This window comes from Aptenodytes forsteri, unplaced genomic scaffold, assembly GCF_000699145.1.
Source record: "Aptenodytes forsteri isolate BGI_AS27 unplaced genomic scaffold, ASM69914v1 Scaffold15, whole genome shotgun sequence".
NCBI classification, from domain to species: Eukaryota; Metazoa; Chordata; class Aves; order Sphenisciformes; family Spheniscidae; genus Aptenodytes; species Aptenodytes forsteri.
In genome coordinates, this window is record NW_008795129.1 from 3,415,652 (window position 1) to 3,440,992 (window position 25,341).

The 25,341-nt window shown below is 40.2% G+C and overlaps 1 protein-coding gene across 1 annotated transcript in view; it reads left to right on the forward strand.

Moving 5' to 3' along the window:
- The first annotated feature begins 407 nt into the window (after positions 1–407).
- The window catches only part of USP54 (ubiquitin specific peptidase 54), a 72,253-nt gene continuing 47,319 nt past the window's right edge, over positions 408–25,341 (forward strand). Inside the window, exons 1-3 of the mRNA XM_009277663.2 lie at positions 408–518; positions 16,682–17,540; positions 20,314–20,406. Of these exons, the coding sequence (XP_009275938.1) occupies positions 17,394–17,540; positions 20,314–20,406 (240 nt within the window). The 5' untranslated portion in view covers positions 408–518; positions 16,682–17,393. The remainder of the gene's footprint in view (positions 519–16,681; positions 17,541–20,313; positions 20,407–25,341) is intronic.

Here is a 25,341-nt window from a genome sequence, read left to right on the forward strand (position 1 = left end):
GCTCACTTGTTGCACTGAGGGGAGCCCTCCCTTGCACAGGCAGGCTGCTGCTGTAAAATGAAGTCATCCCTTACAGCCCTGTCTCCCCCTCCTCTGCCCCCAATCTGGTCTCTTCTATAAAAGGGTTTGGAAAACCTTCCTCCCTCTTGCCTGGCCCTGTTTCCGAAGGGAATTGCCGGTAAACGGGGCCGGGCCTCTGGCCTTATCTCTGTTGTCAGAGCTGCCTGCCTGGTAGGTGGCAGCGGGGGCAATGCTTTTCAAATGAGACTTTCCTGTGCTGAGGGAGGCCCTTGTTTTTTTGTTTTAACAGCTTCCTATTGTTTGAAACAGCAGGTTGTCCCCTCCCACGCTATTCTAGCTCTTTCCTCCTCCCTTAAATATTTTTTTCCATGAAAGTATTACTCAGAGCAGTTACTCTAGCAGTGAGTCCTCTTGAGAGTTTTCCCAACCCGCTCTGATCTCCAGCTTTTGTTGCAATACCAGTGTGGAGTTCACACAACAGAAAGTGGCCTCTGAAGGTAGGTCTTTCCGATTTTTAAATCTGTTGTTTTAATTCAGCGTCACCACTGCTGTGATATGACTGGTTTTTTGATTGAATCCAAGTTGTCACAGGAATTCTCTCCTATATATGGTACTGAAAGGTAGAAAATACTGCTTTTCAGTGTGGATTGTCTTTGTTTCTAAGACGCAAAGAAAGAGTATCGCTTCAGTTTGTTAATAGTTTGCTTTTCAATATTCTAGTCCTGCTGTCTAATGCTGTTTCGTATATGTACATTTTCTTTATGTTCTGCTACCTGTGTGAAAGGCACTTTCTAAGCCATAAGCTGCCTCTGGTCCACCATACCGTAGCTTCTTCTGACTAATAGCATCCATGATAAATTTGAAGATTAAGCCAGTCAGAATATCTTCTCACCTTAATGTTTGTCACAGCTGGAAGGGATGTTGGTGGTTCATTTCCCATCCTTGTTACTTTGCAGTATAACCATTACCTAGTCAGAAGCTCTCAGGACTGCTTTGATAATTTAGATGCGGTTTTGCTTCCCTCTACTTGTTGAATTCTGTGCTAGAAAGTTGATAATGAAACGAGGTATTAAATATATGTAGAGCTTTTTTATTATTTTAATGTGTTGATTTATGAAAGTCAACTTGCTTTGGCTGATTTCCTGATCCCCTGCCTTCTGTAAAGTGTGTTGTTTCCAAAATAAATAGTAATTACTCTGTGAGTTTTGGAAGTCTACCACTACTATTCCATACTTCTCACTGCTTCAGCTTAGCATGAAGTACATCTTCGTTTAAATTTGTAGATATTAAAAAAACCACAAACTATTTTCATACATTTGGTGATACTAAGCAGAGGTTTTAATTCCACAAAATGATAGATCCGGTTCTAGAGTTTGTCACGAGAGGTGTGGGGGGGAAATAATCTATGTATCATTTGCACTGCTCATCATTCAGTATAATAAACACATTCTGCCTGTTAAAATGCATTCCAAATTGTTTTTTTACAGAATAACTTCTTTGTAATCCTGGTGTGTTTCAGGCTGCCCGAGATACTGATCATAGTCTGCCGAGGCAGGGCTCAGCTGATCCACACCTGGAAGAGGAAGTCCTGCTCTCCTTGCCCTGGCTATAACTTCTTGATGAGTTGATTCAGCTCACTAAACCAGTAGGAAATAAACCAAGCCCCTCTCCTCCCCTCTTCCCATCCCCCCAAAAGTGCTAATTTTGTGAGCTGAATTTGCTCCTGTGAGCCAAAGGGCAGAGGTGTTAACTGTCTGCCCCAGAGCACTGGGGAGGAGAGAGGGGAGTGCCCTCCTCCCTACTTTGGTCGCTGTGAAATTTTGGGTTCGTTTGTCCATATAAAAAGGTCACTTTCAGACAACCCCTGTCTGAGGTGCTGGGTCCTCCTTCTAGTACATTGTACTTGGTGGGAGTTAGAGAAGCCTTAGGCTTTTTTTTTTTTAAACTGACAGTTCAAGAAACCTCTTGCTTTTCTTTGACAAATGGAGCAGCATTGTGGTGGACATACAGGGGTTTCATTTATAATGTAGTTACGCCTATAGGTTACAGTGGGTAATCTCAGAGGTTTAGGTGTCTTAAAAACCCAAACAGACTGATTACGGGTTAGAGTGTTCTCCCTCTAAGGCCAAAGAAACATGACAAAGAGCCAGAGGAGCGAAGGAAGCAGACTGTGGTGGCTGTCACGGTGAACAATGGTTTTGGCACACCTGCTGCCTTGCCGCTGAGCTTCTCCGTGCTTGGCAGGAAAGGAGTGATTTGGAGGATAACCAGATAGTTTTGTAGATGTTTTTGGTATGTTTCCATTTTTTCTGAGGGAGAGAAAACAGAAGCACTTGCTTTATAATGTAACAAATGGCTGGTGAAGACTGGCACCATCAACTTTTGGAGCAGGATTTAATAATGCACTTACAAATGGGAAAGTCAATATTATGCTAGACCCGAGGGCCCTCAGAAGCAAATGCAGGGAGACTGACGTACCATGGGAAGGGGGAATAGTGGGATATAGTCAAAGCAGTGTGTTAGAGAAAATTATGCTCATACTACCCTTCTGAATAGATTTAAACGTATTTATATACTTATTCAAGAAAAAGAGTTTTTCTGGTAATCAAGAAGCAAAATGAAGAGAGCTGTAATAAATGCATTTGTAGGAAGGTTTTGCAGTACAACACAGTTTTTGACTCCACCAAGAGCCAAGTGATGTTAATCAGTTGCTGTTTTCTCCTGGGAGTTGTCATGGATGTAAGCTGTGAGACAAGATTACTATTCCCAAAGAACAGCGTGTCACAGCCATGTCATTTCATCCATTTTCCAGTTGCATCTCTTCAAGTTCTGATGTTTTGGATCATAATAATAATCTTTTTAACTGTTGTATTAATATGTATGAAATTCCACAAGTTTTCTTGAAGTTTCTAATGTACTCAGTTCCACAGAGGATGTGTGTTACTATTCCTGTCCTAATTGCTGAGCACCTGGGTCACTAGAGTGTATTGGAATTGGAGGACTTGGGGGGACTGGAAAAAAATGAGACTGCTAAAAAGCCAGAATAGCTTCCTTCTAGTCTAGCAAAGAAAATACATCTAACACCGCACATTTTGGCTCAAGCTCAGAGCAGTTTAGCTTCAAATGGAGTGACTTCAGTTCCGATTGACCAGAAATGTAAGATTTTTCCAGGTCAGCCACTTGGTTGCACGTGTGCACATACACACGCACGTGTATGATTTATTTTATTTTCTTAATCACAGAGGAAGGATGCATAGACTTTTAATCTGGATAGAATATTCTTATTTTTTCCTGTCTCCCTTACAGGTGTGTATAAGGAAGTGTTATATGCTGTAATGCTGGTTAAGCAATGAATAATAATAATAATAGTAACAGTGCATCTGAATGCTTTCTTCTAGTATTGAAGGAAAATTTTGTAATTGATTTCTCAGCAAAGCATTTATTGTGGTGTAACGAGGTGACTGAAAATACCATCGTGGTGTGGTAACCCTTCTTGATAGGGACAGCATTTACAGATGTTGCTTTCCCAGATGTCAGGCGATCCTTGAAGGCTGGTTATTCTGAGGGAGAGGACTTTTAAACAGGACAATGGTTTTGTCCTTTTATTGCCTTGCTGGTGTTCTGGATCTGTATCTGTTTCTGTACCAAGGTGCTAATCTTCCTCAGACCCTCTTCTGTCAAACGCAAGAGTTATGTTCCTTCAGCAGCTTTTTGTGTCACCAGCGTATTGTCTAGGGAATTCTGGGGAAAACAAGTTATATTGTATAGCGTTACAATGCTCGGAGACGCGAGCCTGGAGCAATATCAACAGGTCTTGTCCTAACAGGATTTGGCAAGAGGAGGTGTGGGCAACGTGTGGTGTGTGACTCTGCTGCGCAACTGGAAGGTGAAGGCTCTGTCCTGTGACCGGCTCCAGGTGGTGCTGGTGTGGGGGTGGCCATGTGATCTGGACTGGGGGCTGTGGGAAGAAGCAAGCCTCAAAGACTATCTTGGGTTGCCATAGCAGGATATGGAGTCCTCCACAGGTTTGAGGTGGATGTGTCTAACCCTTCTCCTGTGGTGAGCCCCCAAAAGACTGAAAGGATTTTAACATCAGAAAACCCAAATTTTATTTCAATAAGTACTAGAAATTTTGCTTTTTTAAAAGAGAAAATTCCAAAGAACTAGGGAAAACAAAATGGAAATAAGCTTGTGTGCAACTTTCCTGTTGCCCACTATGTCTCTGCTTCCCAGCCTGTCAGTCACTGAGTGGCCCCAAATGTCTGTCAGAAATTTTGTGCCATTTCTGAGGCCAGCCATACCCTGCAGTCCCTGGAGCGCTCTCCTTTGAACACCCTTGGGTGTTCAAGGTGGGGGGGGACAGGGTAGGATGGGGCTTTACCCCTGCTCCCAAGGGTGTTACATGGCACAGCCACACTTAAAGGATCACACACATAATTAGAAGCAAGAAAGCAAACACTTACATAAACTGTATCGTCCTGAGACCCGGTTACATCCCCATCCCCTGCTGCGTGCGATGAAGCGGAAGAACCCCTAGAGCCGCTGTTGTCTCTTGCCCAAGACCTTTCCCCAAAGCTTCTCTGTGCTCCACCCCCAGCCCTGAGGCACTCTGCTTGAAGGGATGAGACACATCAATTTAGGCTGGGTACTTCTCTGTACAGGGGGGAAAAAAAAAAGATGAAGCAAGTACACAGAATATAATATACCAGTTTAGGATGCTGGGCTTTCTAAATTTCATGTGTTCTGGGCTGGACTAAGCCAGAAGCTGTGTAATCCTTTGTGCTTAACCTTGCAGCGTTCCTGGGAGTCGCTGCTAGAAGGGTATGTGGTTTCTGCCAGGAGCACGTTGTCTTTAGTTTCACAAGTGGTTTCGGCCATTGATGCAGGATCAGATTTGGGAGAGTAACAGAAGTAGCTGCTTGCTTTCCAGTAGAGCTCAGACCCACAGCAGCCTTGAAACAGTTGAACCACTGCTGAAAGCAATTAAACTAAATCTTTGAAGTAAGTATGCTTTTATTTACAGTCCAGGCTGAAATCCTATTGTCTGAAGTTGAGCAAGGCTGCTATTTTCTCTAGCTGCGCTTTCAGTGTTGAACTCGGTGGCTTTAACATTTGTTGTTGGCTGGGTACTTTGCAGTGCTGTCAAGCCAGGCCTCGTTTTTGTATATGGGGGCACGTGTACATACCCTCAAACATGCTCTTTTTCATTCTGTTTTAAAACAACAACAAGTTTTATAAGGGTGTTTTCCTCTCCACATGTACCAGTTGGTTAAATGTATTATAACTTCCCTGGGCACCCACAGAATTCTGTTCTAATTTCATATTTAGTGGGCTTCTTCCAGTTGCAAAGAGAGGAACTCTTGTGGACTACCTCTTCATGCTCTTTTTCTGCCAGTGAGCAACCTGCAAATAATGTGGAAAGGCTCCTTACCTCCTCTTGAGCACTTTCTCCCCCCCACCGCCCCGTAGGGAGCTTCTGGTGCCACTCAGTAGTGTCATTTCATCGCCAGGCAGAGAAAAAAATAAATCAAAGCTGTTGACATCATTCTTCTTTTTCTTACCCCAACACCCAACTGGTCTGTTCAGCTTGTATTATACTACATTTGCACAGCTTCTGCTTCTGTGACCCATTAGGACAGAGCCTACTTGTACTTAACAAGAGTCTCTTTCATGCTTCGTGGATCTCTCCAGGCCACAGCAGGACACAAAATAATCCCTTTTGCATTTGGTAGTTTCACAGTTCTTTTCTGGTGAAGATGAAATAACCTTTCTGAATGAAAACAATAATGTCTCCATAAGCCTGGTTTTGATACAAGGCAATTGTAGCATTGTTTCTGCATTTTATAGAATGAACAGCAGCTTTTTTCCCAGCAGATCCCAAGATTTTAAGATATTAAAATCTGTAAGGAAAGAGTTGTATAAGTTTTTTTAAAATCAGTATGGAAGTAGTTCCTTATGGTAGCATCTGGTAAGACTTACATAAACAGTCTCTTTGAATCCTAACTTTGAATTCAAAGTCTGAATTCAAATTTCTAAGAGGCCAGAGTTTTGTGAAAGTTCATATGCAAATCTTATGGCTTCACCTTACTTTTAGTTCTAACATAAAATGAAAGATCTGTATTTCAGAAAACTTGTTTATAGGATACAATCTGCTTTGCACACATGAAACTTCCATCTGTGTATACTATGCGTATTCTGTAATGTTTTCATTTCTAAAATGTATTTCTGACAAATATACTGTATACGAAAAATCAAAGAAAGTACCTTTTGCCTGTTGTAGCCATCTACTCCAAATTTCACACAGTGAAATAGGTTGAACTGGATTTGAAGACTTTTTTTACAACTGCTTGATAAAAAGATATCAGGGGTTTTTTGTTCTCCAAAATACTTATTCTAGTACATCTTTCAGAATGTCTTATACCAGATGAATTTAAGCAGAATAAATTGTCTGTTTGTAAGGGGCTTCTCAATGAAAGTAAAATTTCAGGTAACAGGGGTAGCTGCACGTCCTATTAGACAAGGGCTCCTTTCCTGTGTTTGCAGGAATCGTTATGTGACCTTGCCTGTATGTGATGTTTAGCTGTGAGTTCCGGACTGCTGTGCATTCAGTTGTCATTATCCTCCTCTTTAAAACACAGAGAGCCCTGCAAAATGGCCACTTACTTTATGAGAACGTGTGATGGATTGGGGCTGCAGCTGGGGAGAGGCACAGTATGTCCGCGGCTGTTGGCTCAGCCAGTGATGGCCCAGTCAGCCAGGTCTGGTCTTGGGGTGCAGGAGCCACAGGGAAGCTGTGGCAGCATATTACAAATGCTTTATTTGCTAGTGGGAGACAAGAGCACTATGTGCAAGTTTGGGATGTAAAGTTTTGAGGTTTGGTCGCGTCTATTTGCTTCCTATTTAAAAAAGGGGAAAAAAACCCCAAACCTCATCAGCTTGCACAGAGTCTTTTCCTCTGTAATTTGCCTAAATGCATTGATCATATGTTTTCTTCTGCTGATCTCCTAGTTGTACAGAAAACAAGAAATCAGGCTTCGAGTTCTACTCCCCCTGCTTGTCTGTTCCAGGTTGCTGGTGAGGTGTATGGTATCATGGGATGTTTCCCTCAACCTGTTTTTTTGTTTTACCCTTCCCATATGCTATTAGCTGCTGTTGGAGACGGAATGTTTTGATTGAGTAAGCTTTTTCTTGTGGTATGTGCAAGTGTTTTTCCTACTTGGGTTCTGGAGTCTTCAGTGGGTTTTGTGGGAAAATGCTTCTGTATACAAAGCCAAATGAAGCAAAAATGAGTTTCCCTGTTCTTGTTTGTTAGTTATGCTTATTCCTCTAAAACTAAACAGTAATGATCTTAAACCCAAGTTGAGATTATTAAGTGCTTATGCATGTGTGTGCACACTCGTGATTCTGCTGAAGTGTTATTTATAGCTATACAGCACAGATGACTGCTTAAAAAAAGAGGAATAATCAGCATGTTGTAGATGCTGGGTGCATGGTTTTATATTTTTATGCAGAAGTATTAATCTATATAATGTTCTGCGGTGCAGCAGCACTCCTGCTTGTCAGTTTTAGCAAGGCAGGAAAAAATGATGTAAGCATTTAATACTGGGACCCAGCACAGGCACCTTAAACTGCTGTTCGCTCTTTCTTTACTCGCTCTGCCTATGCTTTGTTTGCGCAAATTCCTCTCTACTGCTTTAGTTTTGCACCTTGGTATGTTACTAGTCTGGCAAGAACGTGAGTGTTATAAGCTATGTTGCTATGTGGTAATGGTAGTATAGATAATTCACTGTATTTTGTGTTTTAATAGTTTGAGAACAAGCTGTAACTATTATTTTAATACCAAATACTATCCTGAGAAAAGAGGGAGGGAGTAAATGCTTTGATGGTACTATCAAATATGTTGTCTGGCCCCAGCTGTTGATCACGAGGGAGGTGGGAATTGTGTCTGCCTACCCCCTGTGGAGGTTTTCGCTAGCCAGTGGTATCAAAAAGTCCATTATGTGCCTGTGTTGAGGAAACTGATTTCTGCCCTGGGTGTCATCTTTCCCCTTGAGCACTACCTGGAGAGAACAGTGCATTGCAGTATTTGACTTTGAGATTCTTAACACATCACCGGAAAGACCTATTTTTCCACCCGAAGGTGTCCGTCTGTTTGGTCAAAGTCTATTGCTACTCACAATGTGTTGCTGCCTTTGCTTAGTCTGCATTGTCTTTCCTTTGAAATTGAAGTACTAATGGTGCTGGAGTCGTTCTGTTTGCTTGTTTTCCTCCAAAAGCCATTTCTTCTGTGTTTTTTATTCTATGTGGATGTGTGTGTATTAACACATTCAGTTGTTTCAAACGTTACTGAAATCAAGGTATAATGAAATAGTGTTTAATGAAATAGAGGGATTTGTGGTGCTGTAATGTGAACAGCATATGATTTGGGAGTTGATTGCTACTGACTTCTGTTTTAAGGAAGGAAAGGGGTGTGAAGATTGACAGGAGAACTCATAACAAGGTAGCTGTTACAGAAGAGGAAGAATTTTTCTGAAAAATTTTTTTGATGCTCTTCAGCAGTGAAAGTCTGCAAGGTCAGGAGAAGAATGGCAGCAGGATTTTAGGATTTAAAAAGTTGTCAGTCATTAAGCCTTATGTTGCTGAATACTACTGACTACTTCTGAAAGCTTCTAGGAACTCTTTAGGCATTGTTGGGCTGGAATTTGCAAGGCAAAGTAGAAAACTTTTGTTTTCTTGGGTCAGTGGTATTATTGGAAGAGACATGAGTTTGTTTTCTTGTGAATAAGGTGCCACAGGAAAAAGGGCCTTGAAATCTTCTTGCAATGGCTGATGGCTGTAAAATACAGAATTTTGCAATGAAAATGTTTGTTTATATCTGGAGATTGAATCAAATACTGAATTCATCTTGAAGCTCCCCTTTGGAGAGCCAAGGTGAAGATTTGGAAGGGGAATAACTGGCAGCAGGAGGCTGGCTGAGCGTTCGCTAGAATCAAACCAGAACCTTCCACTTCACCATATGGTTGACAGCTGGCCTGTTCCTATTTGTCATGATTTTCTGTGTTACACAGGATTGATTGGTGATGTTTAACTGCTTTTGAGCACTTGCATAACATTTGAAGCTGCTGTGTTCTCCCCGTTTATCCGAACTCTACAAGTTCCATATGGAGTGGGATGAAAAGCTGGTTTCACCCCACCCTTCTTCCTTGTGAAATGTCCAGCACCAAGCCTGGGGTAGGTAGGGTGTTTTTTAAATACAGGTTTGGGAGAGTAAACTTACATTTCATGTAGAAAGTAATACAAAAGTAGGATAAGCACTTCGGAAATGCAGGTGTGTTAAGATGCAGGCTTTTATTATCATGGACAGCAGTCTTAAAGAGCTGGGCAACTGTGAAGGGGAGATTTGAAGGGAGCGCAAATTATCTTGAAATGGTTTGAATTTATTTCAGTCTGGGCAGACTTTCTTATTTTTATATATATTCCTTCCCTCTTCAACTGTCAGAGAAAAGTTGTTGAGATAACAGATCCTTTGGGCTGTGTAACAGAAAGGGGGGCAGCTGCTTCCGAAGGATTTTGGAAGTAGGACATATAGCTGTGGGCTTGTCTGCCTCTGTTCCCTGTAACCTCCAAAGCAAAGGCATGCGCTGAAAGTACCATGATGCATGAGATCAGTGGTTATTAATACCATGTTTTTGATACAAGTAAAGGTTTTATCTGGGGAGTGAAGTGTGTTTTGGCAATAAGCCCACACAAAGTAAATAACGTGGCCTTTGCATCTCTGGTTCTGACCTCATCTCTCTCATTGTTTGTCTTCAAACAGAAGCCCTTTATTATTCAATTATCCCACATTATGCTCTTATAAATTGCAATCTCTAACAAGAGATGCTTTCTTCCAGAAACTTCTAGATCATCTTGCAGGTTAAGTTATTTTCGATCAGAAAAGGCTGTAATGCTGGCTTTAGGTATTTAGAGCAGTGTGTTTGACTTTTTTATTTTTAATTGTAAGTTGCCTTTGAATGGTTGTCATGTTGTATTAGAGCTCTTTACTGGATGGGTGTTAACAGCGTTTCTGATTATTTGAGAGCCAACTGGATACTTTGGGTCCTCGTAACTGCTTTATGAAAGCCTGGACACGGCTACCCTACTTTTCTCTCTCTCGGTAGCTCTATGGGATAAATGACGTGCTTTTTCCACTACTTTGAACAAAAGTCTATGCAGTCGTAGGTTTGCACAGAAGACAGGTGTCCTTCATTCAGGAAGGGCCGCAGAAATGACTGCCAAGACTTTGTAACCCTTATCAGCTGATGTCCTTCATTCAGGAAGGGCTGCAGAAATGACTGCCAAGACTTTGTAACCCTGGAGAAGCACCTGCAGGCAGTTGGGAAGAAGCAGAGATGTTCCCCTCGAGCTTGATTAGGTAGAAGTTTCCAGCCTTCCACCATCACTGAACCTTCTGCAGTTCAAAGCCAATGGCTTTCTGCTGCTTTTTTACTGTGAGAGATGCTCTTTAAATAGATTTGGCTGACTGTCAGGCTTAAAATCAAATGATTCAGATTAGGTAAGTGTTCGCAAGATTTCATTACACTGTTTTAAGAGACAGTCCACTATAGTTTTATAAAACTCACAAGCATTTTGGATGAAGAAGTTGGAGAACTGTTTGCTGTAAAGAATATCTTCATGCAGTATAAAGCTATACTTGACCCCAGCAGCTTGCGGAGTCTCACTTTGGGGTGTTTCTGCAGACCGCGGCCTCTCCACGCCCCTTGTTGGTCTGAGCAGTTAACAGGAGCATAGAGTGGGTTTGTTCTTGTTTTTCATGCGTTATTTGTTGGTTTGAAAAGTTGGTAATAAGAACATAGTCTTTCTTTGTAAAAAATGTGTTCAGTTTTTTCTCTCCGATCACTGTAGAAGCAGTAAGCTGTCTACTAGTTCAGAAATGCCATTGTTGCCACTTCAGGGAACTGTATTCCCAAGAGCCAATTCGGCCCATCAGTACCCTGCCTACAGTTCCTTCTAGTAGTTGGTAGGCTGTACAAATACAGTGGTAGTGACCAAAATGACTGCAGTTTTAGTCAAGGATGCGTTATCCCAGTTCGCTTACTGTTCTGTCTAGTCCCTTCAGTTTTGGTTTCCATTATCTTGAGGTGACCTCTCAGAGATGGCCTTCATTCTGTCTTCTGGGAAACCTATAGTGTTTGTTGCAGGCTTGCTGTACTCTTACTCTCTAAAGAAGTACATCTGTGGATGTGGGGAAACTTGTTTTTAATCTTCACTCCAAGATCATTTTGATGGTCTTTACTAGCAACTTTTAGCCTAATGTTTGGATAATTACTTTTGCATCAGGTAAGTGGAGACATTTCCCTGGTGCCTGAAAGACTGTTTATCATAACCTTATGCAAACTCTGAGTATATTTTTTAACATGGTTCTGGGGAGTTAGCCTAAGGTCTCTGATACTCACAGCTTTGTCATATTTTTACAACACTTCACTGGCTAGGACTTGTGCAATAGCAGACTGAAAAATAAGGAAGACCAGTATGAGTCTGTCAGGGGCATCAGCGGCACTGTCAGGTGCTGTCAGTTCCTCGTTCCACCGGGTAGGCACAAATAGCACAGAGCCGGGTAATTAAGTTGTTCCTTTAAGAGGAAGACTGACAAATGGGTGTAAGCTTGACAGCAAAAGCATCACAGGCTTTTTTCCCCCTCTTTCTCCCAGCATAGCAATCAAGACTGACAAAATGCATGCATAAAGCAGAAAGTTTTTCTTCTCTGTTGTCCCATTTGCACTATCAAAAAATTATTGGAGATAGAGATGAATGGAAAAAATTCTACCTTTTTGTAGTTACGCTGTATCGTCTAGGTGCTCAAAGCAATCTGTCCAGTATTTCTGGCTAGCTAAGAATCTCAAAAAGAGGAGACATCCTCAAGAGGAGGAAGTTATCCCCTCTTCGGTTGTGCGGCAGCTGACTTCTGTCAGGGATGTTTACCTTTAAGATCACTGCCCCGTTCACTCTTTTCTTCATCCAGCCTCATGTTTATTTGGTAATGGGAACTTTTTCTGTCCCTCTCTTTTAGTTCATCACCTTCAAGAATGAATTTAGACTGACCTGCAAAGCTGGCTATCCTTTGGGATGTCTAAAGTGTAAATGAAGGTCTTAATATTGATAGCTCTGCAATGAAATATAATTTAATACATGCAGAAATTAGCAAATAGTTTCATCATTTCAGCTATATGGAGAAAGTATGTTCTCAAGCCTCTAGTTGTGGAAACTCTTTCCCTCTAGCTGAGAACAGCCATGGGATCAGTCAAGGGGATTGTTCCTGAGCTTCCTCACCAAAAGAGCAACCCTGCCAGGAGCCATCTGGGTGAAAACTTTAACCAAAATCCATTGTCTCGGACAATCTTTCTTTCTTCTTTTTTGTTATGAAAAGTATTTAAATAAGGGATTTAAAAGCCATTTCTCATCTGTTTAGGCTTTCAGAGGTGGTGTGGCATGTGAAAGGACAGTTTGCCCTCAACACCATTAATCTACTCCCTACCTCCAGAAAAGGTGGTAAGATCTTGGGGGTGGGGGGGACTCTTTTCTAAAAACCCACTCATTCACGCATTGAAGCATTTAGTTTGTTCTGTGTTTTGAAAGTTTATTCATAAATAGAAGTAATGAAAAATAAATTCTGGACCTCTGCTCTTAGTATTTATCACGCTGTTAAATCTTCATTGGTGGTTTCAGCCATACCTACTCCTAAAAGGGTTGTTTTAATTCAGCCGTGTGCCTGGAATGGTTCATCAAACAATAGCCTAAAATGTTTGGAGAGACATGAGACTGCAGTAAGAGAGGAGTGTTAACAATTTTTTTTCCCCCTTAAAATGAACAGTGATAGTGGGACCTCGCCAGAGAATGAAGGATGCAACTTGAGATGTTATGTTTGTATGTGATTGATTTAGCAAGTGAATATGAGAATGAACAGGGGCTTGAATTCTTCTGTGGTATGTGTCTTGTAGAGTGCTGTGCTCTGCTGTTCCAAGGACAGACTCGGGTTTCTTCAGGACAGAAGTACGTGCTGAACCGTGGCCAGCTTTGTTCTGGGGTTGCATTGCTGGAGATGCGATGGCAGTGGTGCCCCATGCCTTTCTCTTTTCTGTTGCACCTGTCTCTGCAGCTGGGAGCCCTCCCTTCTTCCCAAAGAAAGGTGTTGCCAGACAGCATGAATTCAAAGAAAGATCTAGAATGTTGGATTTCTTTTTTATTATATATTCTTTATATATTTTTTAATGTATTATTTACTCTTTATTATAGCATTTGTATAACATTATTGTAAGGCTGTGCAACTTTTCAGGGATATAGTTAGCTTTTTTTAATCACGCTGGCGAGGCTATTTTGTGCCTTATTCCAGTGAATAGTGTTCTTAATATGATAAACAAATTCAAGTACCTTAAAAGTTTTTAGGCTTTCTGCCTCAGTTCATTGTGTCTCTCAGATAATGTTTTGAGTAATGAACCAAGAGCATCATTTATGCTTTTGCATCTGGCACTCCTCCTATTTTGGTCATATTTCTGTATTAGTAAAATTTCCAGCAATGAGAATCCTGTATCTTTTCTATAAGAACAGTTTTCTCAGGTCTGATAATACCTTTCTCTTTTACTTCAGACTCAGTTTTCTGGAGTCATGCCAAAATGCCACTGGGACATACAGTAGCTACAGCTTTTGAATCTGTCATCTGGGTTTTTTTGGTGGATTTTTGGTGGTGTTTTCATTGTTTTTTTGTTTTGTGTGTGGTGTTTTTTTTATTTTTATTTTTGTTAATACAAGAGTTATGTGGAGCTGCAGTTGTTGTCACCTAACATTGAAATGCTGCAGAAGGCTGGGAAACTTCATCGGTGGCAATTCAATTGTAGGGGTTTTCCTTGTACTATTAAAAAGCTGTTGGCTTGTATGTGTTCTTAATAGGGGAGCAATCTTTCTCAAAAACTTCTTTAATCAGAAACAATATATGAAAATGTTTTCTTCTCACTTAACTATGTAATTCTCTGAAGCTTGTGACATATCTCATCGAAGTGTTACCATGATTTCATTTCAGAAAGTAAATTTTGTATTTTCTTTAGTTCTGTGATTGGGACTGCCTACAAGCTAACACGGTATCTGGGAGAAGCAGCATATTTAGAGAACACGTACATCTGCTGACAGGCTTGCGCAGCAATAGCCTTTCTCTTCCCTTACAGATCACTGCTTTTTTCTTAGCAATTGTATGTTGGGTGTTTGAAGTATGGGCGGGTTAAGCTTTTTTCTGCTGATGGTTCATCGGTGGTGGTGGAAACAAAACAGGATATTTTAATAATGATGGTTGGTTTTTACAAAAATTCTTTTTTCCTGCTTGCTTTTTGTTACCCTTTTTATGGTAGAGCAGAAGCTAAGTGGGTCTGTAAATAATCCATACGAATAGTGTCTTACATATATTTCAGATTAATTAGGATTCCATTTTGTAGCTGTTATTTAATGTTGGTAAGTTTTTAGAGGTTGGCAAAGTGTGAAGCTGCCATTTATCTCCAGAGATCTGGTTTTGTCATAATTGGGTGGTTACCAGCTTAAGTGTTTTCCACTTGTTCTTAGCTCTGCAAAGGCTATATAGCCAAATGAGCAAACTGAACTTGCTCCTGTGAGCGATTGTAGCGAATGTGTGGTAAGAAGTCAGTTCTGCTAAGCCTGTGCAAATGCAGTGCAGGTAGTAACCTTGCACGGTTACTGCGAGAGCCCTGGCCAGCTTGCAATAGTCTTGCTGCAATGACAGGCGAACTACAAAGCCTCTAATCTGATTCTGGTTCCAAGACAATAAAGATCAATAGAAAAAAATGTATTCACTTTGTCGTAAGTGAGACAGCTTGGCTCAAAAAGTAAAGTTTTACAGCCCCTTTTGAGAGCAGAATCTTGTTTTGAACTTGAAGACCACTGAATAGGTTCTGCTCACACCTGTGCATCTTGGGCATGTTTTAGATTGTATTTTCCATCTTTTTGTAGGTGCTCTGGAAAGGAGAAGACAGTGTGCTTGGCTCAGGGTTTTTTGTGAGTTAGCACAGAGCCTGCTTGCCTCAGCTCATTCCACGCAGCGTTCTGCTCCGTCTCTGCGGCGCGGGCTTAGCCACTGCACCTACTGCAAGTGGTGTTGGTTTACAGAGATCCTTAAATTGTTGCTTGAAACTGAATTACCTCACACAGTATGCTTGGCTCATGGTTCATTAAGGGATTGAGCAAAGAAAGGGGGCTGAGGCTGAAATTGCTTTGAAATGAATCCTGTATATGTATTCAGTGCTCAGGAATGTGGCGCGACGAGCATGGTAATGATCTGTGTCTGCAGGTTTGCAAGCACATCTGAAAATTTTGCATGGCACACTGGCAACCAAGAAGAATATTCATCTGTATATAGGTATTTGCCTGCCTTACAGCAACGCTGAGACTTCATTAATATTTGTAGAATGAGTTTAATAGAAGTACAAACAAAGTATTACTAGAAGGGAATGGGTTAGGCTGCTGTAACACATTCGCAGGTGTTGAGGAAGTTCTTTCTGTGTTTTGACAGGAGATGAAGAATTTATAATTGTGTGGAAGGTGAAAAACGTGCCTTCACAGATACCCGGGATATCTTTGTAAGGAATTATTCTCTTAGTTACTTTTTGCTGATGCACAAATATCTATTTTGTGTGTCTATTTTGTAGTGATTTCATGCTGCAATTACTACTTCAGAACATGGAGAATAGAGTCATCTTGCTTATACCAGCCATAATAGGTACATTCAGTTGTTGTTATGTGTATAAAAAATGGGATAATCCTAAATGTCACTGGGAATGTCCCTGGAAAATACTATGCAATTGTCTGTAAAGTAAATACAGGTGGGCTACACTTGAGAGAACTTCAAAAAAATGTTTTGCCATGAATCTTGTAGTTCCTGTTTCTAGGAATTTCTTAGATCAAATTCTTTTTTACGTTTCCTGTGAGATGAGGGCAAAAGTGAACTTGTGGGAAGAGCAGTTTCTATTGAATGATTCTTCCGGCTTCTTCAGAAGCATCAATGTCTTTTGGAAGACACTGTATATCACGTGTACCTAAATTAAGTAACTTTTTATAGAGATACACATAGTTTCTGATTAAGAAAATTTGGAGACTGTTTTGTTCTGGAGAGATCTGTGGGCTGCTGAGTCAAGGGAGAGTCTTGTGCCTTTGTCTTCTTGGCCTTCCAAGTTCAGTGCAAAATCCCAGTTCTAGGGTGGACAATGTGGTAGCATGTATTCACAGAATCACAAATCCTCTTACTACTGTTTGAATGACTAAGATATCTTAAAGAAATTTAACACTTCAAGTTACTAAAGGTTACGTATGAAAACTGCCATGGAGTTCACATGAATGTTGTGTTTTGTTTTTTTTTTAATCTAGTTTCCTTCTTCAACGCTTCCAACATGCTCCAGCCCTCTTGCTCTTACATACTTTTCTCAGAATTCTCTGTTCTTTTCCATGTTATTTTATTTTTTGGGTGGAGGAAGGTTTATATTTTTTGCTTTGTCTCAGAAGATTCAGTGTATTGTGGGAGGTGAGGCAACACTGGTCTTGGCAGAACACCACAAAACCAAGAGAGTAATTAAATGACGCAAGCCTTTGATTATTTTTCTCTCTCAAGCTTTCTGGCACGGCTGGGCATTCCGATTGCAAAAGGAGGATCAGGAGAAGAAACTTTTAAAGATCGCACGCAGAATTAGAAGAACTCTATTGGAGACTTCTTGCTGCTTTAAAGCTCTTCGCTCTCAAGTCCTGGAGTTACTTCTTTTTCCCCTGTGAGGATAATGTCTCTTTCATCACCCAAGATAGATGTAACTGAAAGGGGGCTGCCAAGGTTTTATTTTGGTTTTGGTTTCTCTGCTCCCTTACTAATTGGTTTTTTCCCATCTTCTGCAGGAGGATTATAAAAGGATTAGAGAAGCTGGGGTTTTTGGGGTGTGGGAGGTAGCTGTTGTTTTTCTCCTTTCGATTCTGGGACCTCCTTAATTTGTCATTTGTTCCCTGAAGTCACTGACTGACTGGAAAAGGGAGAAGCAGCATAACAGATGAACTTGCACGACCATGGATTCCTTCCCTTTGCAAACTTTGTATGTGGCTGCTTGTAAAAGAGGTTTTTGCATACATAAGCATCAAATGAAGAATAGCATCCTGGGCTGGATTTAAAAGAAGCAAACTGCTTGTGTCCTGTGAAAGGATAAATTCTGTTTCAACTATAATTTAAAGAAGATTGGATGTTGTTACAGTTTTGAATTTTGGTGAAAGAAAGGAAGGCTCTGATCAAGTCAAATACTCTGCCAGCCTACACCTGCATATTCTACAGCTGAAACTGGAAGATGTCTTGGAAAAGAAATTACTTTTCTGTGGGTCGGGGGAATGTACAGGGCATGTTTACTCCACGAAATACAACCTCAATAGCACCCAGTAAAGGTCTCAGCAATGAACCGGGACAGAACAGTTGCTTCCTGAATAGTGCGCTACAGGTAAGAGCACATAATAAAAAATGTTTCTTGTCTTTGTCCTCTGTCTATTGCAGTATTTTCTTAGGCTCGACTGTGCAACAAATATAGCCAGGCTTGACTACATAATTGTTTGTGGGCCTAGATAGAATAAAGCTATGTTTGGAAATCCAGATTAGTTGAGTTATAGAACAGCTTTTTTTAGTTTTCAGGTTTTCCTGGTGAAATCAACAGCATTCACATAGTCATCACTTAGTGTAGTTGAATCTCTTGTTTGTGTAACCTTGTAATATGTCAACCAAAGATGAAAATATATGTAGAAAAATTATTTTAAAATAATAGAGTATTGCATAGCTTGCAGTACGTCTACTCCCTAAAAGTAAATTTAACTTTTTTGTTGAACCAGTCAAGGTCAAGGGTTGATAATACCTGTACAAGATCCTTTTTATGTAGTCCAGTTTTCTTTCTAACTGCTGATTTTTAGCTTAGTTTAGATGATTGAGTCTTTACCTTTTGATTTAGAAGGAAAACCTTTTCCTGTGTCAAAATTTAGTGGAGTGGTATGGCTGCTATACTGGTATTGTGACCATTTAGATGTTTTGAATGTCTGACGTTTGATATTCAGTCCTGGCTGCAGGGTTTAAAGCCCTTTCTCCACATCAGTTTCCTTCCCTTCATATGACTTGTCTGTGGAGCAGACTGTGTCACTGGTTGGTTTGTTTTTTGTTTGGTGTGGTTTTTTTGTGTTTTTTTTTTTTTTGTTGGGTCCTGTCCCTGTCCACCCCCCGGGGGCACAATTAGGTTCTCAACTAACTTCAGGCTTCAAGATATCCCTGTGATGCAAATAATACAAATAGAAACATCAGTGATCCTCAGTAGGCTTAATATGCCATGAAATACAGGACTTGGGTACAAAGGGAACTTATATGAAAAGTGGGGTTTCCAGTGATGTACCATATTAATTGCTTCTGTTAAGTTGTATGGTGTAATCTCTGGCTGCCTCCTAATATTGAGTTACTGAACCTAGGTCAGAACTAAGTAGAGCCTAACGTCAGCTGCATGCCATACATGAAGATGAAAGCCTACGACCTGTCCTTTAGTCTTCTACATAAACCTTTTTCTTCTAAAGCTCAAGAGAAATAAAATACCAAAAATATTTACAGTCAAAGCTGAATTAAAAAAAAACAAAACCCAAGATGGTAAACATTTCATAAAATATGTACTTCTGGGGTTTTTTTAATCTTAATTTTTTAACATTCAGTGTTAGTCTGAGAGGCTCTTGAATGTTTGTTGCTCCTTACTATGAAGTATTTCTATAAACATGCAAGATAAACTCTGAAGGCAATTACATTGAAAAATTTGACTCATTTCTAAACGTGTTATTTTCTTTTTTGTCCTTTTGTGAAGTCTGCAGTAGTTCTTCAGGACTGTTGTGTGTAATCTGTTGGTTCCAAGGCTTATGTTGCCTCCCAGGCCCTTAAGTATAGGGAGAGTTTGAGTATAAGCATATCCATGACAATTCCAAAGTTTTGGGAAACTTTACAGATTGCATAATCAATAAATGTGTTTTTAAATATAATTTTAGTTAACATTTGTGTGCTATGGTTTAGTTAACAAATTGTTCCAGCTGGAAACACTTCTTGAAACCAGCACAACTTTTTTCAGAGTGCTAAATTTGTTTCTAGCCAGTTGTTCTGGACAGATTAATCAGAAATAAGAAGTTTGGTCCCTCTGTGTGTGCTAATGAAGCATTTAGCCAGTCAGATGCCAGCCTGGACCTTGTTGCTCTGTCCAGAACCTGGCAGGACGCGATTTAGGTCAGGGCTTCTTTCACTGCAAGCTTCTGCCTCCTGAAAGGCTGGTGGCTCTGAGTTATTGTTAGTTCAGTTATTGTTAGTTGAAGGTGAAATAGCCAGCACCGACCACACTTAAATATAAAGAGCTGACTGTGAAACACCTCAGAGATCGGTATTGTTGCTATTTTACAGATATGAATTTAGATAATTGCCCAAGATTGTACAGATTCAGTGGTAAAACTTAAGAATAAAACTTGGTGCTGTTACAGCAAATGTTGCCTTTCAGTGTTGCTAGCAGAACATATAAAAGCTTTTATATGCTGTGACCATACCTGGTCACATACCTGGTATTGCCACCATACCTATCCTGAGAGAAGAGTATAACTGCCCACACAGATTAGGGTTAGAAGTCTAATCATGGCACATAAATACACTTGCTAGTGATAATATTGGGCATAATGGTTTTAGTAATTTATCGTTTTGACTTGCAAGAACTTGTTAACATATATGCTGTTGGCGCTCCATTCTTCCAGCATTTGGGCTTTCTGCTCAGAACAAGGAGGCTGCCTAGGAGGTGGAGGGACGGGCGAGTTTCAGCCCCAGCGGTCGGTGGGGTGTCCTTGGCAGCTCTGCCCAGCCTCACAGTGCGGCTGCACAACGACCAGCCGTGGTGCCAGTATGGGGGAGCAGTCAGGGCAAGTGTTGTTTAAGCTGGCATTGCCATACAGACTAAGAAGCAAGTTTTTTAATCTAAAAGCACATGGCAAGAAATTCAGAGGGATGTCCTACTGTAGATTAATGTATATGAATGCTACAGCTGAGGAAGAAAGATGAAAATGTCAACTTGCAGTTAGATAAACGGCATCCTGTTTTAAAAGTGATGTTCACTGACATTAGTGTACTTCTGGGATTATTTAGCATGTGCAACTTTAGTCAGAGCTTTATGCAGTATTTTATTTTATATATTCATAAAATTGGCTGTGCCCCTTTTTGTGTTTCAGGTTCTCTGGCACCTGGACATTTTTCGTCGCAGCTTCCGGCAAATAACAACGCACAAATGTATGGGTGATTCTTGCATCTTCTGTGCTCTTAAGGTAAAAATTGAAAATAAATTAAAAACAATTTTTAAAAAAAATGAACAGAAATATTTCCCATATTTGATTAATATGTGTAATCGAACTTGCATCTGGAAATTTGTGAGAGCAAAGGTAAGTCTGATAGATACTGGCCCAAGACATTCATAGTACTGTTTTTAAAATGCGTTCAAGCCAATAAATTGTGAAAACACTGTACGTAAAGTTTCAGATACAAGGACTCTGATCAATGGAGTGCGGATCATTGTGAGCCTCCATGTTGTTTGAAAGATTAGTTCAGCCAGTAAAACATCAGTTTGCTTTGTTTTTTCTAATTTATCATTTGGTTTATAAATATCATACTATATACAGTTAGTATGCTCTTCAGAAGTTACCTTTCCTTCAGGGCTACTTTAAATGTCAGCATGGAGAAGGCCATTTAGCTTTAAGCCTTTCTGTTCAAAACTGTTGATTATGTAAGACTAAGAGGTATTTTCTACTGTAAATATTGATGTTTGCATTAAATGGCTGAGCTCTTTGTGGTCTCTGTTTTAAAAAACATCAATTCTGTTTGTAGATGCAGATACAATAACTGACTGTCATAGATGCTGCCTGGACAGTAAGATCTAGATGCTAGCTCTGATTCTTGAGTACTGTTACGTACTTGAGTAAATTGTGCAATCCTACATCTCCATTTGTCTCTACCCATTAATTTTTAGCGCTTCTGGGTTTTTTTGTGCCCTCCTTTCTAAGTTTTTCTACTTCAATCCCACAGCTCCTTCTAACCTTGTGGGAGAAATGGATGTGATGCAAACATGATGAAAATACCAGCTTTAATCTTCCTGAGCAGTGATTTTTCTTTCTGAAATTGGGATTGAGACGTTTTCTTTTATCACAAATGGGTTGTAAAATCCAACTAAATATTTAAATTCATTGTGGGAGAATTTATGGTGTCATGAATTCTGTGTGCAGTAATGAAAAGGACAGACAGCATGTCTTATAAATATGGCAAAATAGAGAGTGCAAGGTTTGAATTAAGATCATTTCAAGTTCACAGGCAATAGCTATCTTGCTACTGTTAAGTGACTTTACAGGTGCTCTGGTAGAGACAGGCTTGAAATGAGTTATCTAGTGAGTTTTTGGACTGTTGTTGAGGGGTTTTCCCTTGCAAAAGAACAGCAAAGAGGAGGCTATTAAGGCATGAAAGAAGATATGTAATTCCCTTCTGAAGGGAAATTTGTCTCAAGACGTATCTGTTGAAATGATGAGAGGTGATGATATTTACAGCAGTATCATCAGAAGAGGGTATAACAGTGGGTTAGGAGCAAGATAGCACATCTGAAGTGAGAAATACAGCTATCCAGACAAAGAAAAGATGGAGTATTAAATATACCCCCTTCTTTATAGGGAAGTGGCAAGACTTAGGCATGATCTGGTTTGAGTTCATTAAGTTCAGCGGGATAAATAATTTGAAGCTAATTCTTGGATCATGCCCTCAAGTATTGCCAAATGATTGTTGGCATTTTTTGGTAGCTGAGATGAGGACAGAAAGAAAAGATTTAGGAAATTATCATGAATGTAAGCTTTTGCTGTTCTGGGGTTTAACCTAACAGCAAGATATGGCAAGGAAATATCAGGAGATCAGACGGGTTCTGCCATTTGAATGAAATTAGACTGGACTCTGAGGCAGGGTTGAGAGGTTTTAGTGTAAAGATAATAGTTCAAGTCTTTTTCTGAATAAGAGTACTGAAAAAGAGGAGGGCGGAAAAAAAAAAAAGATGTTATAGGAAAAAGGAGAGGATGAACCTTTGTGGAACTGGTATTGAAAGATGAACTCTGGACAAAGATACCTCCGGATTAGCAATACCAGTATGAGAGGGGAAGGCACTACAGTAAAACTGGAAGATGGCAGGATCTCTGGAATAGATGTATTAAAAGCAGACGCTGGGTTGAAGACTGTTTAGTTTTGTTGATAAAATCCTCGCTTTTGATGTCTTGCTGAAGTGTGCAGTATGCTATTATAAACTTGGAAGTGACAGGTAGAGTGGCAGAATTCACAAATTGTATGCCTGCAGCCATATGCTTATTTCTTAAATTAAGCAGCCTTTGAAAAAATTGCTGCTCTCTCTTCTTGCTCCCAGATATCTGCAAGGATTTTTTTGGTTTGTTTTCTGTCTGAAGTTCTTACCAATGCCATGCTTAGCCAGAAGGTGTTACAACCCTTAGTCTCCAACAAAGCTGTAACGTTGCACCAAATCCTCAAGAATTTTTGCACATTTTTAGAAAACTTGCATCTGGTTGTGTGCAGAATTCCTGTAGCTCACAAAACCCAATGTACAATGAAAAACTGAAGAAATGCATAAACAAGTAAAGAATTATCTGGACAAGTATTTCTGAATATGAGCAGTAACCGATACTTGACAAAGTAAATAAATGAATTCCAACTGGCTTTAATCCAAACCAAAATGTTAGTGTTTTCTCTATCTACAGTCTGTTCTTCATGGGAAATTTCAGTGTGTTCTACCCAAGCCTATTCCAGAACCTTCACAAAGTTTACAGACATCTATTGTGAAACTGTACAAGAGAAAAAATACATAGAAATGTGTTTGTTAGAAGTTACAGAACTGTTTTACTCCTGGTTCCCTTATGTTCATAAAGCAACTCACAATGTTATGTTTTTCTCTGGGTGATATCATGACAAGTTTCCACCTTTATTAACTTGTGTAAAATGTTGATGTGTGTACATAAATATTTAAAAATTTTCCCCCATTTTTATCTTGTTATGAGGTCAAATAATATTATAAAGGTGAGTAATAAAGGGTGTCGCTTAACTCTTAAGTGAAATTGGGGATGCAAACCTCCTCTCATCCCCTGAAAAAAACCCAAACACCAGAAACATAGGCTGTCTTGCTTGAATGCAACTGAAGAGGTAGGGATACTAAATGATAAAAGTATGCAAAAGCGATAGCCCCAAACCATGGAGATGATCACATTCATCTTCATAAACTCCTTAAGCAGGCAGTAGAGGGGAAAAAAGGCTGTTTAAGGTATTTACTTGTTCTCTGCTGCCCTCTGGATCAGTGTTCTCAGACTGCTCTTTTTTTTTTTTTCCTCCTGTAAAAGTCTGGCTGTCTGGCACATACTGTGCGTAAACTTGTATAAGACAAATGTGATAACGTGCTTAATATGCACCTAATACTGCAAGCATCACCAAGAGCCTGTTTTGTGTCCCAGTGCAGCAGGATCATCCCTTCCCTTCCGAGCTCATCTCTTCCCCCCCCCCACCCCAGCCCTCCCATCTGCTCTGGAAGCCTTTAACTGTTGTCCTGCCAGGGTAGTGCCAGCTTAGCCTCCAGGTCTTTGACATCCTCTTTCTCTTGAATCTTGCCTTAGGCTTTTCTAAGATGAGGGAGAAGATATGGCTGGATCCAGTGAGAACCCAAGAATTTGGAGCTCTATATCATGCGAAAATCTCCCATTAGGGTCTGGGGAGAGGTAATTAGCCTTGCATGCTGTTAGGTGGATCTGCCCGAAATACCTGTCCCGACCAAGCAAGGAGGAGGCAGGAAGTGTTTACTCTTCTGCAAAGCATGCCGGCATGTTCAGATTCCAGCCTGGCCTGGGAAAGGGGCAGTACTTGGGGGGAAGAGTCTACGTTGTGTCCCTGCCTCTGCTCCAGGTTCCCTTCTCAAGATAACTCCTGTGTTGTCCAGAGAGGGTTCACACTCTTCCCCTACTTTGAACCGTTGGTCTAAAGGCGACATTGTCTTCCCGTTGACTTTAGAGGAAGATAGTCTTCAATAAGCTAAATTTAGCCTTTGAATAATACCAAAGAAGTTGTATTTTTTCCACACTTTTCTTGGCTTGCTGCAACTGTTTCTAGGGATTCTGATGTCATGCACATTATTTACTGTAAGTGTTCAGCTAGCTCTATAAATATTATTTGTAATTTTAAATTACTTTTATTTATAAAATGAGGGATCACAGGACAGTGATGTCATTCCTGATATCAAATCACATTTTATTTTTGCACTGCATTGAAAACATCCGTTGCACAAATTCTTCAAGTGGTTTTAAAACTTGTTGTGCTACCTGGCTACAAAATGAACCTTGAAATCATTCCAGACATACGTTCATTGGTTATTTTGAAGGAACTTTGCATCAACAGATAGAAAAAGACAAGGCAGAGCTGCAGACTCTGTGCTGGGATCCCGAACACTGTTCCTTAAGATGTGGCATTATTTAAGTGGTTTTTTTCAGAACACAAGCTGTCCTTACTGCTATGCGGTTTGCCTGCTGTAACACTGGAACAGCTTTTTGATTTATTATTAATGTTGAAGTCTACTGTGTTCTGTTTTATTTTCCTTTTTCTAGAGCCTGACTTTGCTTTGGTGTTTGTTTATCACAGCTGGAAGAAGGCAGGAAGGGGGAAATCCGTCCACTGTACTGAGCATGCCAGAGAGAGTTTGTTCTCCTTCCAGGGATTGTACTGGGAGCTCCATAGTGCCAGGATATAGGACAGAGTGTTTTTTGTAGTTTGCAAAGAAGAATGCTCTATTGATTGATAAATTCCAGTAGGGCTGGTCTTTTCTGTAATTTTGTCATGTGCAACAAAAGCAGGAAGAATGTGAATTTTTGTGTAGAAATTATGTTGTTTTCTAAGGTGAAAACTGAGAACAATAGGGTATTAGAGTGCTTCAAAGAAGTGGAATGACTATAGATCATGGTTCTGATTAGCCACTTGATTGAAATGGAGGTATTCGTTGTGAAAAGTTCATTATATGGTTGAGACAGTAATACGTTGGTTGCAAAGATTTCATTCTCGTTTTGTGCTTTTTTCCAAATTAGGATAGTATTTCAGGGTAAAACAGTAGTAAAAATACATAAAATAATTACTCTTATTGTTTAAACTTTTTTTTTCAGTTGGCATTGCCTGACAAATAAACTAGCAGCAAG